Below are 12,011 nucleotides of genomic sequence, written 5' to 3'. Positions count from 1 at the left end.
ATCACAATGAAAAAATAATTAAAAAGTTCTCTTTTGTTTTGAAAATTAGTATTGAGTTATATCAAATTTCAATATTAACAAATAAATCTTCTACTTCTTCCTTTTTCTTTTTTTTTTTTTAAATTATTATATGTAAAAAACTTCAATTGTTCATAATATTATATTTTATTTTCATTTTATCTTTTTCATTAAAATATGAACAAAAAATTTCATAAATAATTTTAATTTATTAGAAATTTATAATTAAATTATTTTTAACTGTTCAAATTAAATGAAATTTAATAAACAAAATTATAAGAATTCTTAGAATTCTTACTATGGCATATTAGAATTCTTACTATTCCCTTTTGGATTCATCCAGAAACAGGAATTGTTTTACCTTCAAAACGAATGGAAAGGATGTGGCTAATTTGGTGAAAATCCTCTCCTTCTTGGCCATCGACCACTCGAAGCCTATCATTGAATGCTTTAGGCATACAAGAAATCTGCAATTCCTGGAGGGTAAGGATGAATCTCAATGCATTCGGAAGCATCTGCAATTTCTTACAAAATGCAATTTGTAGAGAAGAAAGTTTAGGCATGGCTCCGTGATCCACCCTCCACTCCTCAATTTCTAAATACCAAAGATTTAGTCTCTTGAGATGAGGAAAACCATGAGCAGAGCAAACCATTTCCTTTCCTACAGAGGCAGAACCTAAGAATAGAATCCTTAAGTTTGGCAACTTCTCCAGTGTTGCCATTGGGTCTTCCTTAAGTTTAGAGCTCTGCAGCAATAAAAAGGTGAGGCTTGAGCATAGTAACTGGTGTTCATATTGTGGTAACTTACCTATAAATCCATCTATACGCAATCGAACAAGGCAAACACACCCAAGCAGTTGTCTCAGGAGGCTTAATCCATCTTCTGAACAAAAATCACAATTTTCAATAGTAATGGATGTGTGTTGTAGTCGATGGTTGCTATTAAGGATGAAGTTATTGACCATCGTTAGGTCCTCAGGCTTTCCTCGTACGCATAGATTCTCCAATCTCCGGAGATTGGGTAATTTGAAGAGATCTCTAACATTAACCTTATCTGAATCCAAGTTTTGTCTCGTCTTCAGATTCCTCAAACCATCTACTCGTAGTTTGACTTTTGTACAAAAGCGACCAAACAAAGGAAGATAAAGATGTACCAATCCTTCCATCTTCCATAACACATTTGGAATACTGATCTTACGATGATAGGATGTTCGCAAATCAAGGGTTTGCAAGTGTCTAAGGTTGCCTATTGATGATGGCAACTTTGTGAATGCAGTCATATTTAGACCTAAGTACCTCAAAAGGATAAGGTTTCCTATTTCTCTTGGTAACTCTTTTGTTCCTTCTGTATTGCCAATTGTATTTCTATCGAAATTTATAACTCTAAGAAATTTAGATTCTTTGGATAAACAGGTCAATTGTTCTCCAGACGGATAATCACAATCATCACCTGTGAAGAATAAAATTGTCCGAATATGCTGAGCTCTTTCTTCTTGTTCAAAGAGACGAAAGTTACTATTCTTCTTATCTAGATTGATGACAAGTCTGTGTATTTTACGGTAAGTGTTACCACCAATTGATGTCACCATGGATAAAGAAGAGGGATGCTCTTGCTGATTTATATGCCCATATTCAATGACCTGATGAAAGTTTTCCTCTTTTGCCTTTGAAAAACATAAATCCCTCATGAGATCATGAAGTCGACAGCATCGAAACCCTCTGCTTTCTCTAATTATTGAATACGCCTCTGGCTGCAATTCCACTTGAACCATGCACCTTTGTGCTAGTTCACCCAAGTAACGTTCCGCTACATGCATCATGGTTTCGTCTTCTTCTCTTTCTTCTTGGGATATGAAGCCTTCATCCATCCATAATTGATATAGTCTTTCTGCATCAATGTCAAAATCCTCAGGATAATTGCCCAAATAAAGGAAACATGCCTTGAGATGATATGGTAAGTCTTGGTAACTCAAAGCTAACACATCCAATACTCTTCCATCTTGTTCTCCTCCGATGTATTCTCCTCTTTTTGGATAAGAACTAAAATTTTGTTGCACTTTCTGCCAATGGCTCAGGGTCAAGTTTGTTCCTAGAAGTCCTCCAAGCACCACAATGGCTAGAGGTAAGCCTCCGCATTGTTCAACCATTTCCATTCCTAACTTCTCCATCATTATGTCAACTTTGAATTCTACAACAGAACAAAGTGCAAATTTATCAATACATAAAAGCCTCTTGTCTTAGTCGGACAAACACAAGTACGGTAGTTTGTCTTATATGAACTCCAAAAGGAATTTGCAAAAATATGAATTAACTAGTCTAAACTGTTAAATCAACCCAATCGAATGATCAGATGAAGTGTACAGTATTTCTATTGAAATGGTGCATACAGGGCCATTTGAGCTAGTACGGGATGAGATTTATGACCATGGTCTTATCACCGACCAAATGATCTATTGGGTATACCTCCTTAGTGGAGTATGAGACCCAATTAATTTATTAAAATATTTCTTTTAGTTTGGGATTGGTTATAATATATTTTGAATATATTATATCTGACTTTTAGAAGCCCAATAGGTATTTAATATTCAGTTTGATAACAACTAGGGTTTTGATAAAAAGCCCAAGATTTAACTATATATATAAATATTGTCTTTGCTCTTCCGAAGGATTGTGCGGCTGCTACAACATTGTTTCGGTGGGTATTGGTTTTGTGTGGCAGCAACAAATTTGATATGGTGCTTGCTGAGTAATTCAATTAGTGAGTTCAAAGCTTGGTGAAATTAAATTCTGTGGGTTTATTTCGGTAGTTATTGTGTGGCTGATTTAGGTTTTGGGTTATTATTTTGGGTCTTTTACAACTCTATTTTGAAGATTCTCATTCATCTATTTGGTGAGATCTTTCCTTTTGATTGTTTGTGATTATTTGGAATTCACCTAAGAGTGGTTTTGTGAGACCATTCGTGTCTTGTTTGTAATCAATTGGAAACTTTTGGGTTAATAGTGAAATCGAATTTCGATCCAGTGGACGTACCTCACATTGAGGGAACCACGTAAAATTCTTGTGTCGTTGATGATTTAATTTTTACGCATTAGTTTTTATTCCCATTGATTGATTTACTTGTGGAAAATCATATTTTCTCTAACAACTGATATCAGAGCTTATGGTTTATTTAGATTTATTTATTTGTGTAAATCAGTTCAGGGGAATGTGGGTCGTATGTCTAGTTTCAATGGAAGCAATTGGATAACTTGGAAAATGAAAATGGAGAACCTATTATTTTGTAAAGATTTGTATGGACCCATTGAGGGTGATAGTGGCAAACCCGAGGGTATGAAAGATGACAGATGGAAGAGGCTTAATCGAAAAGTCGTTGGTGTTATCCGTCAATGGATTGATGATAGTGTATTTCAGCATGTTGCTACTGAAACTTCGATACATGATTTATGGAAAAAATTAGAGGGTCTTTATGACAAAAAAAGATAATCAGCCACAAATAAAGCTTTTATGTTTCGAAAGTTGGTTAATTTAAAATATAAAGATGACAACCCCATTCCGAAACATTTGAATGAAACAAATAGTATTGTTAACCAACTTGCTTCTATGAAATTTGTTTTTGATGATGAGTTGCAGCCATTGGCGTTATTTATTTCTTTGCCCGAAAGTTAGGAGACTTTGGTTATGACAATTAGTAACTCAGCGCCCAATAGAGCTGTCACAATGAGCCAAGTCACTAATAGCATGTTGAATGAAGAAACTAGAAGAAAATTAGTGGATTCCTCTCATTTAGAAACATTTGTTGTGAGAGGCCGAAACAAAACAAGGGGGAGGAGTAAAACTTCTCATGGTCATGATCAAAGCCGAACAAATCAAGATATGGTTCTTTTTCAAAGAAAGACATTAAGTGCTATTATTGTCATGAGAAAGGACACATGAAGTGAGAATGTTGAAAGCTTAAGAACAAGAAGAAAAAGCGTGACAGAAGTGTGGATAAGAAGCAAGAAGACACAATGATGATTACTACCGATGATCTCATGATCGTTTGTGAAGATGATTGTATCAATTTTGTGGGCCAAGAGAGCAATTGGGTGATTGATTCCGATGCTTCTTTTCATATGACTTCTTGAGTTGATTTCTTCACTGCCTACACCAAAGGAGATTATGGTTGCATTGGAATGGGTAATGAAGGTTTGTCCAAGATTATTAGCATGGGTGACGTTTGCTTGGAAACAAATTTAGACTGTAAGTTGTTGCTTAAAGATGTGAGGCATGTTCCCGACATTCTCTACCGGGAAGCTTGATGATGAAGGCTACAACAACAAATTTGGTGATGGAATATAGAAGCTCACAAAGGGTTTTTTGGTGGTGGCCAAGTGCAAGAAGACTCATACTATAGCGATCCCGGTTATCCCTTTACTGTTCTGTTGTATTCTAGACTCGGTTCCATGAAGTTGGTAGTTGTATCTATCTTGTTGTCATCCTTTAATTCCGCTTGATTGAGTTTTAGGATGTATTGGGCAGAGTTGTTACAGGTTGGTTGGGCTTTGGCTTCAATTCTTTGTTGCCCAGTTTTTAAGAGTTCCGCTCGAGTGGGTCTTCTTGCGCTCGAGCGGATATTGCACGCTCCCAGTATTTTGGTGCTCTGCAGAACTTCTGCAGGCATGTTTTTCACGCTCGAGCGGGTTTCTTTACGCTCGAGCGGTGGCGCTCGAGCGGGTAGTACCTTTTGGTGTAAGTTCTGGGAGGGGAAAATCTACGCTCGAGCGGACTGGTTTTCGCGCTCGAGCGGATGTACTTTATTCTTGTGTCTTGGCGCTCGAGCGTACCTAGTTTTTGTTCTTGACGCTCGAGCGTTGTGTTCTCTGCTCGAGCGGGAATGTCGTATATCAGTTGGCAGCTGGGCATTTTAAAATCACTTTTTACTTTCTCTCTCTCTCTCTTACTTTCTAAAAAGACATTTTGAGAGTTCCTCTCTGTAGAAACTCCTTTCTCTCTAGGGTTTGATCTAGTTAGAGTGTTTCTCCTTCCTTCGGCCTTTGTAAGAGTTGGGTTAATCGTCGAGGGCTACGTTTTGATCTGAGTATATTGAGTTTTTGAGCACGTCGAGTTTCTTCATCTTCTTTCCTTGAGCTCCGAATTTGAGGTAGGGATTCCTACTCACTCTTATGGGTTTTAACCAAGATTTTGAGCTTATTGTTTAAATGGTTGATTTTGGGACTTAGGGTTTCAAAATGTGTTAGAGAGGGTTTTGTGATTTTGGGCTCATAATATGTACTTTGGGTTTTAAAATGATGATATAGTTGTTGGTTGGTGATATTTGAACCTTTGAGGTGATATTGAGAGTTGGGGGAAAAAAGCCCTAATTTGTTGTTTAAATTAATTGGTATAATTAATTTGGAAAAATTGTAGCTATATGGAATTGAGTTGGAAATAATGAAATTGGTTCATTGTATGGTAGAATAGTGGAGTTGGATTTATTAATCGCTCACTTTTGAAAACATTGATATTTTATCTGTTGGAGCTTTTATTATCTGTTTAGAAATAATTGCTTGGGCTACCGGTGGAGGGTAGTTTTGATTGTTGTAGACAATGCATGATAATTAGGCAAACTAAAACTAATCAATTGGATATGTCATAGAGTATGACGGTTGATAGAATACATTAACGTTATGTATTGATTGATTGTGTATATGACCTTTGTGTATATACGTTGTGTGTGTGGGAGAAGATAGGGGATGTACTCCACGGTTTAGGGGAAAATAGGGGATGGACCTCTAAACCGGATGTTGTTTGGGAGGAGATAGGGGATGGACTCCACTGATACAGCTCATATGCTTGTCAGATAATGTGTTGATATAGCTCATATGCTTATCTTTGGAAGTGTTGATACAGCTCATATGCTTATCATTGGAAGTGTTGATATAGCTAATATGCATATCTGTTGAAATGTGGATACAGCTTGTATGCTTATCTGTTGAGATGTTGATACAACTAGTATGTTTATCTATTGTAAAATGGGAAATGTTTAATATGAGTCATTGTCTCATATAAGTGGTTGGCCAGGTTCTGAGCCGATGATGTAAATTGTGAAACTGATAAGAAATGGAAACAGGTTATGAATTGGTTTATGGAAATTGAACATTTATCAATTGCTAATGTCTTAGTTATTGCTCATACTGTGTTTAGCATATCTCTACTGGGCGTTGACTCACCCTTTATGGGACATTATTTTCAGGTACAGGTAGTATGCCACCTCCAAGGACATAGCTTGGGTAAGGATGAGAGTTGAAGACTCTTTTTGTTTATTTTGATGTATTACTTGTAAATTCAAGCCAAGGGCTTAATATGTATTGAGTTAGCACTCTTCTTTTTGTAACCAAGTGTTAACTTGGAAAGCTGTAAGCCCATAGGGCATTTGCTTTTGTTGTTAACATGTAATACAGTTGTAAGCTCATATGGTTCTTTTATATCAATGCTTGTCTAAAGTGATGGGTTTTATGTATTATTTTGAGGGCGTTACACATACATTTTATTCAATGCCAGGAAAAATTTATAAAGGTGTTGTCAATGCACTTGAAGATGATACTTCTAGCGAATTGTGGCACAAGCGACTTGCGCACATGAGTGAAAATGGGCTGCAAGTTTTGTTCAAAAAAGAGCTTCTACTCGGTTTGAAAGGTACACATCTTAAAACATTTGTTCATTGTTTGGCGGGTAAACAACATAGAGTTTCTTTTTATGAAAATGTTGCTTCAAGAAAAGAAAATGTTTTGGAGTTGATTCATTCGAATGTTCGTGGTCCTTTAAAAGTTAGAACACATAGTGATGCACTTTATTTTGTTACTTGCATTGATGGTTATTCAAGGAAAGTTTAGGCTTTTATGCTAAAAACTAAAGATCAAGTTCTAGATGTATTTAAGTATTTTCAGGCCATGGTTGAAAGAGAAACAGGGCATAAATTGAAGTGCATCTGAATAGACAATGGTAGTGAATACATTGGGCCATTTGATGAGGATTGTTGTAGTCAAGGTATTCGGCATCAAAAAACAGTTAAAAAGACTCTTCAACAAAATGGTGTTGCCAAGAGGATGAACCGCACCATTGTGGAAAGAACAAGGTGTCTGCTTTCACATGCTAAATTGCCAAGATCCTTCTAAGGTGAGGCAATGAGAACAGCGGTTGACGTGATCAATTTGTCTCCTTCCTATCCTTTGAATGGTGATGTTCCCGAAGAAGTTTGGACTGGCAAAGATATGTCGTATGAGCACTTGAGAGTGTTTGGTTGTCGAGCCTTTGTTCACATTCCAGAGAATGAGAGGTCCAAGCTTGATAGTAAGTCAAGACAATGTATTTTTCTTGGCTATGGGCGTGATAAATTTGCTTATAGATTGCAGGATCCGGTCGACAAGAAAGTTATTCGAAGCCGTGATGTTGTGTTTAATGAAGACCAAACAATTGAAGACTTTGGCAAAAGTGATCAAACGAAACCAAAAACTAGTGATCTCATTGACATGGATCCATCTTCTTCATCTTCAATTGACGATGAAAATGGGAGAGATTGAAGCCACCTATTGAAGATGTGGAGGATGATTTTAATGCTAATGAAGTTAAGCCTAAAATTAAGGAAGAACATCCAATTCAAAAACCACCACCACAAGTTGAGTTGAGAAAATCTACAAGAGACTAGCAACCTTTGAAAAAGTATCGACCTAATGAGTTTGTGTTGATATCCGATCAAGGGGAGCTCGAGAGCTACCAAAAAAACAATTGAGCATGCAAAGAAAGGAGATTGGAAAAAGGTCATAGAAGAAAAGATGAATTCCTTGCTTGAAAATCGCACTTATGATTTAGTGAAGTTACCTAAGGAGAGGAAAATTCTGAAAAATAAGTGGGTTTTCAAATTAAAGAATCACGGCAAGAATCTAAGGTACAAGGCACGTCTTGTTGTGGAAGGCTTGAGGCAAAAGAAATGTATTGACTTTGATGAGATTTTCTCACCGGTTATGAAGATGTCTTCTATTCAGGTTGTACTTGGCATGGCCGCATGTATGAATCATGAAGTTGAGCAACTTGATGTGAAGACCACATTTTTTTATGGTTATCTTGAAGAAGAAATTTACATGAAGTAACCGAAAGGTTTTGTAGAGAAATGGAAAGAAAAATTTGTTTGCAAATTGAAGAAAAGTTTATATGGCCTCAAGCAAGCCCCGCGTCAATGGTACAAAAAATTTGACTATTTCATGATGAATAATGGTTTTTCTAAAACCACTTCAGACTATTGTGTGTTTGTGAAAAAAATTTCAGATGGAAAATTTATTGTTTTTTTGTTTTATGTTGATGACATGTTAATTGTGGGTCAAGATTACACTATGATTGACAGATTAAAATTAGAGTTGAGCACGTCTTTTGCTATAAAAGATTTGGGACCAGCAAAACAAATACTTAGTAAGAAAATTGTTCGTGATCGCAAAAATGGACTGATTTGGTTGTCTCAAGAAAGCTACTTTGAGAAAGTTCTTGAGAGGTTCAACATGGATAAAGCAAAGCCGGTTGATTGTCCACTTACAAGCCACTTCAAGCTTAGTTTGAATCAATGTCCTACAAGTGAGAAAGATAAGAGATGCAGAAAATTCCTTATGCTTCAGCGGTTGGTTCTTTGATGTACGCCATGGTTTGTACAAGATTGGATATTGCTCACTCGGTTGGTGTAGTGAGTCGTTTTCTCTCTAATCTGAGTAAAGAACATTGGGCAGTGGTAAAATGGATTCTAAGGTATCTTCAAGGGACTTCAAAGGTATGTTTGTGTTTTGAGGATGGTATACCGATACTTGATGGGTTCACGGATTCTAACGCTAGTGATGTTGATTCTAGGAAATCTACTTCGGAGTATTTGATGACATTTGCGGGGGGAGCTGTGGCATAACAATCTAAATTTATAAAAATGTGTTACTCTCTTAACTACCGAAACTAAATTTATTGCCATTACGGAAACTTGTAAAGAAAAGTTATGGTTTTTTTGCAAGAGTTAGGTTTGAAGCAAGAAATGTATGTGCTTTATTATAATAGTCAAAGTGCTATTCATTTGAGCAAAAATTCTACTTTTCATTCGAGATCAAAACACAATGATATAAGATATCATTAGATTCGTGCTGTGTTAGATTTAAAATTGTTGCAACTCGAAAATGTTCACATAGATGATAACATTTCAGATATATTGACTAAGACTTTGTCAAGGGACAAACATTTGAAGTGCCGAACTTTGGCGGGTATGGTTGATGTCTCCACCTAAGTCGGTAAGGGGAGAATTGTTAGGTATACCTCCTTAGTAGAGTATGAGACCCAATTAGTTTATTAAAATATTTAGTTTGGTATTGGTTATAATATATTTAGTTTAGTTTGGTAGACATATATGTCTGACTTTTAGAGGCCCAGTGGATATTTAATATTCAGTTTGATAACAATTAGAGTTTTGATATTATAAAAAAAATCCAAAATTTAACAATATATATAATATTGTCTTTGCTCTTCTGAAGGATTGTGCGGCTGCTACAACAATGTTTCGGTGGGTATTGGTTTTGTGTGGCAACAACAAATTTGATATGGTGCTTGCTGGGTAATTCAATTGGTGAATTCAAAGTTTGGTGAAATTAAATTGTGGCTTTATTTCGGTAGTCACTGTGAGGCTAATTTGGGTTATTATTTTGGGTTTTTTACAACTCTGTTTTAAAAAATTTTGTTTATTTATTTGATGAAGTCTTTCCTCTTGATTATTTCTGATTATTTAGAATTCACCTAAAGGTGATTTTGTGAGACCATTCGTGTCTCGTTTGTAATCATTTAGAAACTTATTGGTTGATAGTGAAATCGGATTTCAATCCAGTGAACATACCTCACATTGAAGGAACCACGTAAAATTCTTATATCATTGTTGATTTAATTTTTTTCGCATTAATTTTTATTCTTATTGACTGATTTACTTGTAAGAAATCATATATTTTCTCTAAGATAATGGTTATACTTCCATGTGTTTGATCCGTTTTTCGAAGAAGTTTTGATTATAGAAATCTTCAGAGTAATTACACCTCTTTTTAACAAATTAAACTTTACAGACAAAGAAAAAACTTATTTAAGAGGAAAACAGTGGAAATTATAAGCTCAAAAAAATTAAAGAAATATGTAAAACTAGAGGAATCACCTTCAGATAATTTTCCTCACATTTTTTTTTCCTTTTTATTTCGTGGTTCCAACTAAATTTTTCTAGAAAAACTATGTCCTGTGTCACTGCTTTTATTTCAAGATTTGTGGTGATGTATAATTTGAAAAAGTGCATGAACATAAGATTATTTAAAAATGAAAATTAAAAATAAAAACATTTAGATCTTATAAAAAGGGAAAGTGCTCTTGAACTACAAAAGCAAAACATGATATCATATTAGAGTAGTAGTGTAATTGTGGATATCGAAGTAGTGACAAAATTTGAAGTTTCACAACAAACTAACCTGTAGTATCTGTTTTCGGAAAAGCTTTTTTCTCAAACAACTTCCGGCTTTCTTGCTTGCTTAAACACTTATGTTCAAGGACGAAACCATTTGGATCCACAAATGTTATCACGTTTTTTCTACGACTAGTAAGGATTATTTTGCTGCCCGTGTTTACTTTGGGAAATGCTGGTGATAAGCTGACCCAAGCATCTGATGACCAAATGTCATCAAGAACCAGTAAGCATTTTCTCTGTCGTTGAAATTCATAGAGTAACTTCACTAATTGATCATCTATCATATTCACAATCAGCCCACTTTTCTCTGGAATGAGTTTAGTTAGGATCCTTTGCAAAACATCTTTTAGTTGCCATTGTTGAGATATTGAAACCCAAGTGAAGGCATCAAAATGGCACCGAACGTCTTGGTGATGGTACACTTTCCTAGCAAGGGTAGTCTTTCCCAAACCACCCATGCCGCAAATGGAAACAACTCTACAGTGTTTGGCTTCTTCACTCACCAATTGTGCAACTAATATCTTGATATCTTGCTCAAAACCAATGAAATCCTCTTCATGACCGTGGGAATAAGTTCGTCGTAACTGAGATGACCTTTGGAGCGTAGAACTTGAACATTCTCTTTCATGTGCCATAGCAATTAGGCCGTAACTTGATAATCCTGCAGTAAACCTAGTGATCTTACTTTTGATTGTATTAATTTCCGACCCAATCTTGTGTTGAGCTATGAATTCATTGGATTTGGAGATAGATCTCACGAGGATGTTTTGGATGGCTCTTCTTCTCCTTGGCCCAGCCTTAAGGAAAAAGGTTGCGATCACATTCTCTGCATCATAACCAACTTCTCTGATTTCCCCAACCAAATGACGGATGATCTCATGTTCAATTTGTTTTGCGTCTGCGTCTTTTAAAAAACACTGCATCTGTCTTAACTCAACCAACAAATCGTCAACTTGGTCGCCCACTCCGTATAAGAGTTTTGCTTCTTGAATCATCAATTCACCAATCCATTTGGCTGCAAAAGAGACAACAGCCTGAGCCATATTTCTTTAGCCTCCGGTGCGTCTGAGAGTTTTCTTTGGTTGATAGAAGCACGAACTTGTACAAATTTTAGTACCGATCAGAATCAAATTCTTCGTGGTTGAACTTTTTCTCTGGGTCCACACGGTAGAATGTTTAGTCTCAATTAATTGTGTTAAAAATTGATTATGAGAATTTTATATTGACCATGTGTTGAAACAATAACATGAGAATAAATAAATACATGATGTTGTTTTGGTGTCCTAAATAAGTGCACTTTTTGTGTTTTTTGACTTAAAAGTTGAGGAAAAAAATATGGATGTTTGGATTAAACTTTTGACTTTTTATGAAAAAATATGTATTAAAAAATTGTATAAAGAAGTGTGTAGAAGAAGATTGGAGATGTGTGTATGACAGCCGTACAATCGGCAAGCCGATTGAATGGTAAGAAATTATTGGCTACTTTTCGGGCATTGCACT

At 35.8% G+C, this 12,011-nt stretch overlaps 1 protein-coding gene across 1 annotated transcript; it reads right to left on the bottom strand.

Moving 5' to 3' along the window:
• Nucleotides 1-353: 353 nt before the first annotated feature.
• Nucleotides 354-11,554, bottom strand: LOC114300627 (putative disease resistance protein At1g50180). Its single transcript, XM_082900569.1, has 2 exons — nt 10,516-11,554; nt 354-2,206 (listed from the first exon to the last, which is right to left on the bottom strand). The coding sequence occupies exons 1-2, from the start codon at nt 11,552-11,554 to the stop codon at nt 354-356; spliced, it is 2,892 nt and encodes a 963-aa protein (XP_082756695.1).
• Nucleotides 11,555-12,011: the final 457 nt, after the last annotated feature.

This window comes from Camellia sinensis, chromosome 13, assembly GCF_055761805.1.
Source record: "Camellia sinensis isolate YWXY chromosome 13, ASM5576180v1, whole genome shotgun sequence".
NCBI classification, from domain to species: Eukaryota; Viridiplantae; Streptophyta; class Magnoliopsida; order Ericales; family Theaceae; genus Camellia; species Camellia sinensis.
Note: the sequence above shows the minus strand (reverse complement) of the source record. Positions and strands in the feature narration are given on the sequence as shown.

Excerpts from the sequence above, each read along its gene's own strand:
- LOC114300627 (XM_082900569.1), bottom strand. The coding sequence starts at position 11,554 with ATGGCTCAGGCTGTTGTCTCTTTTGCAGCCAAATGGATTGGTGAATTG. Across the intron at positions 2,207-10,515 it reads TCCGAAAACAGATACTACAG|AATTCAAAGTTGACATAATG; the intron begins GTTAGTTTGTTG and ends GTTCTGTTGTAG.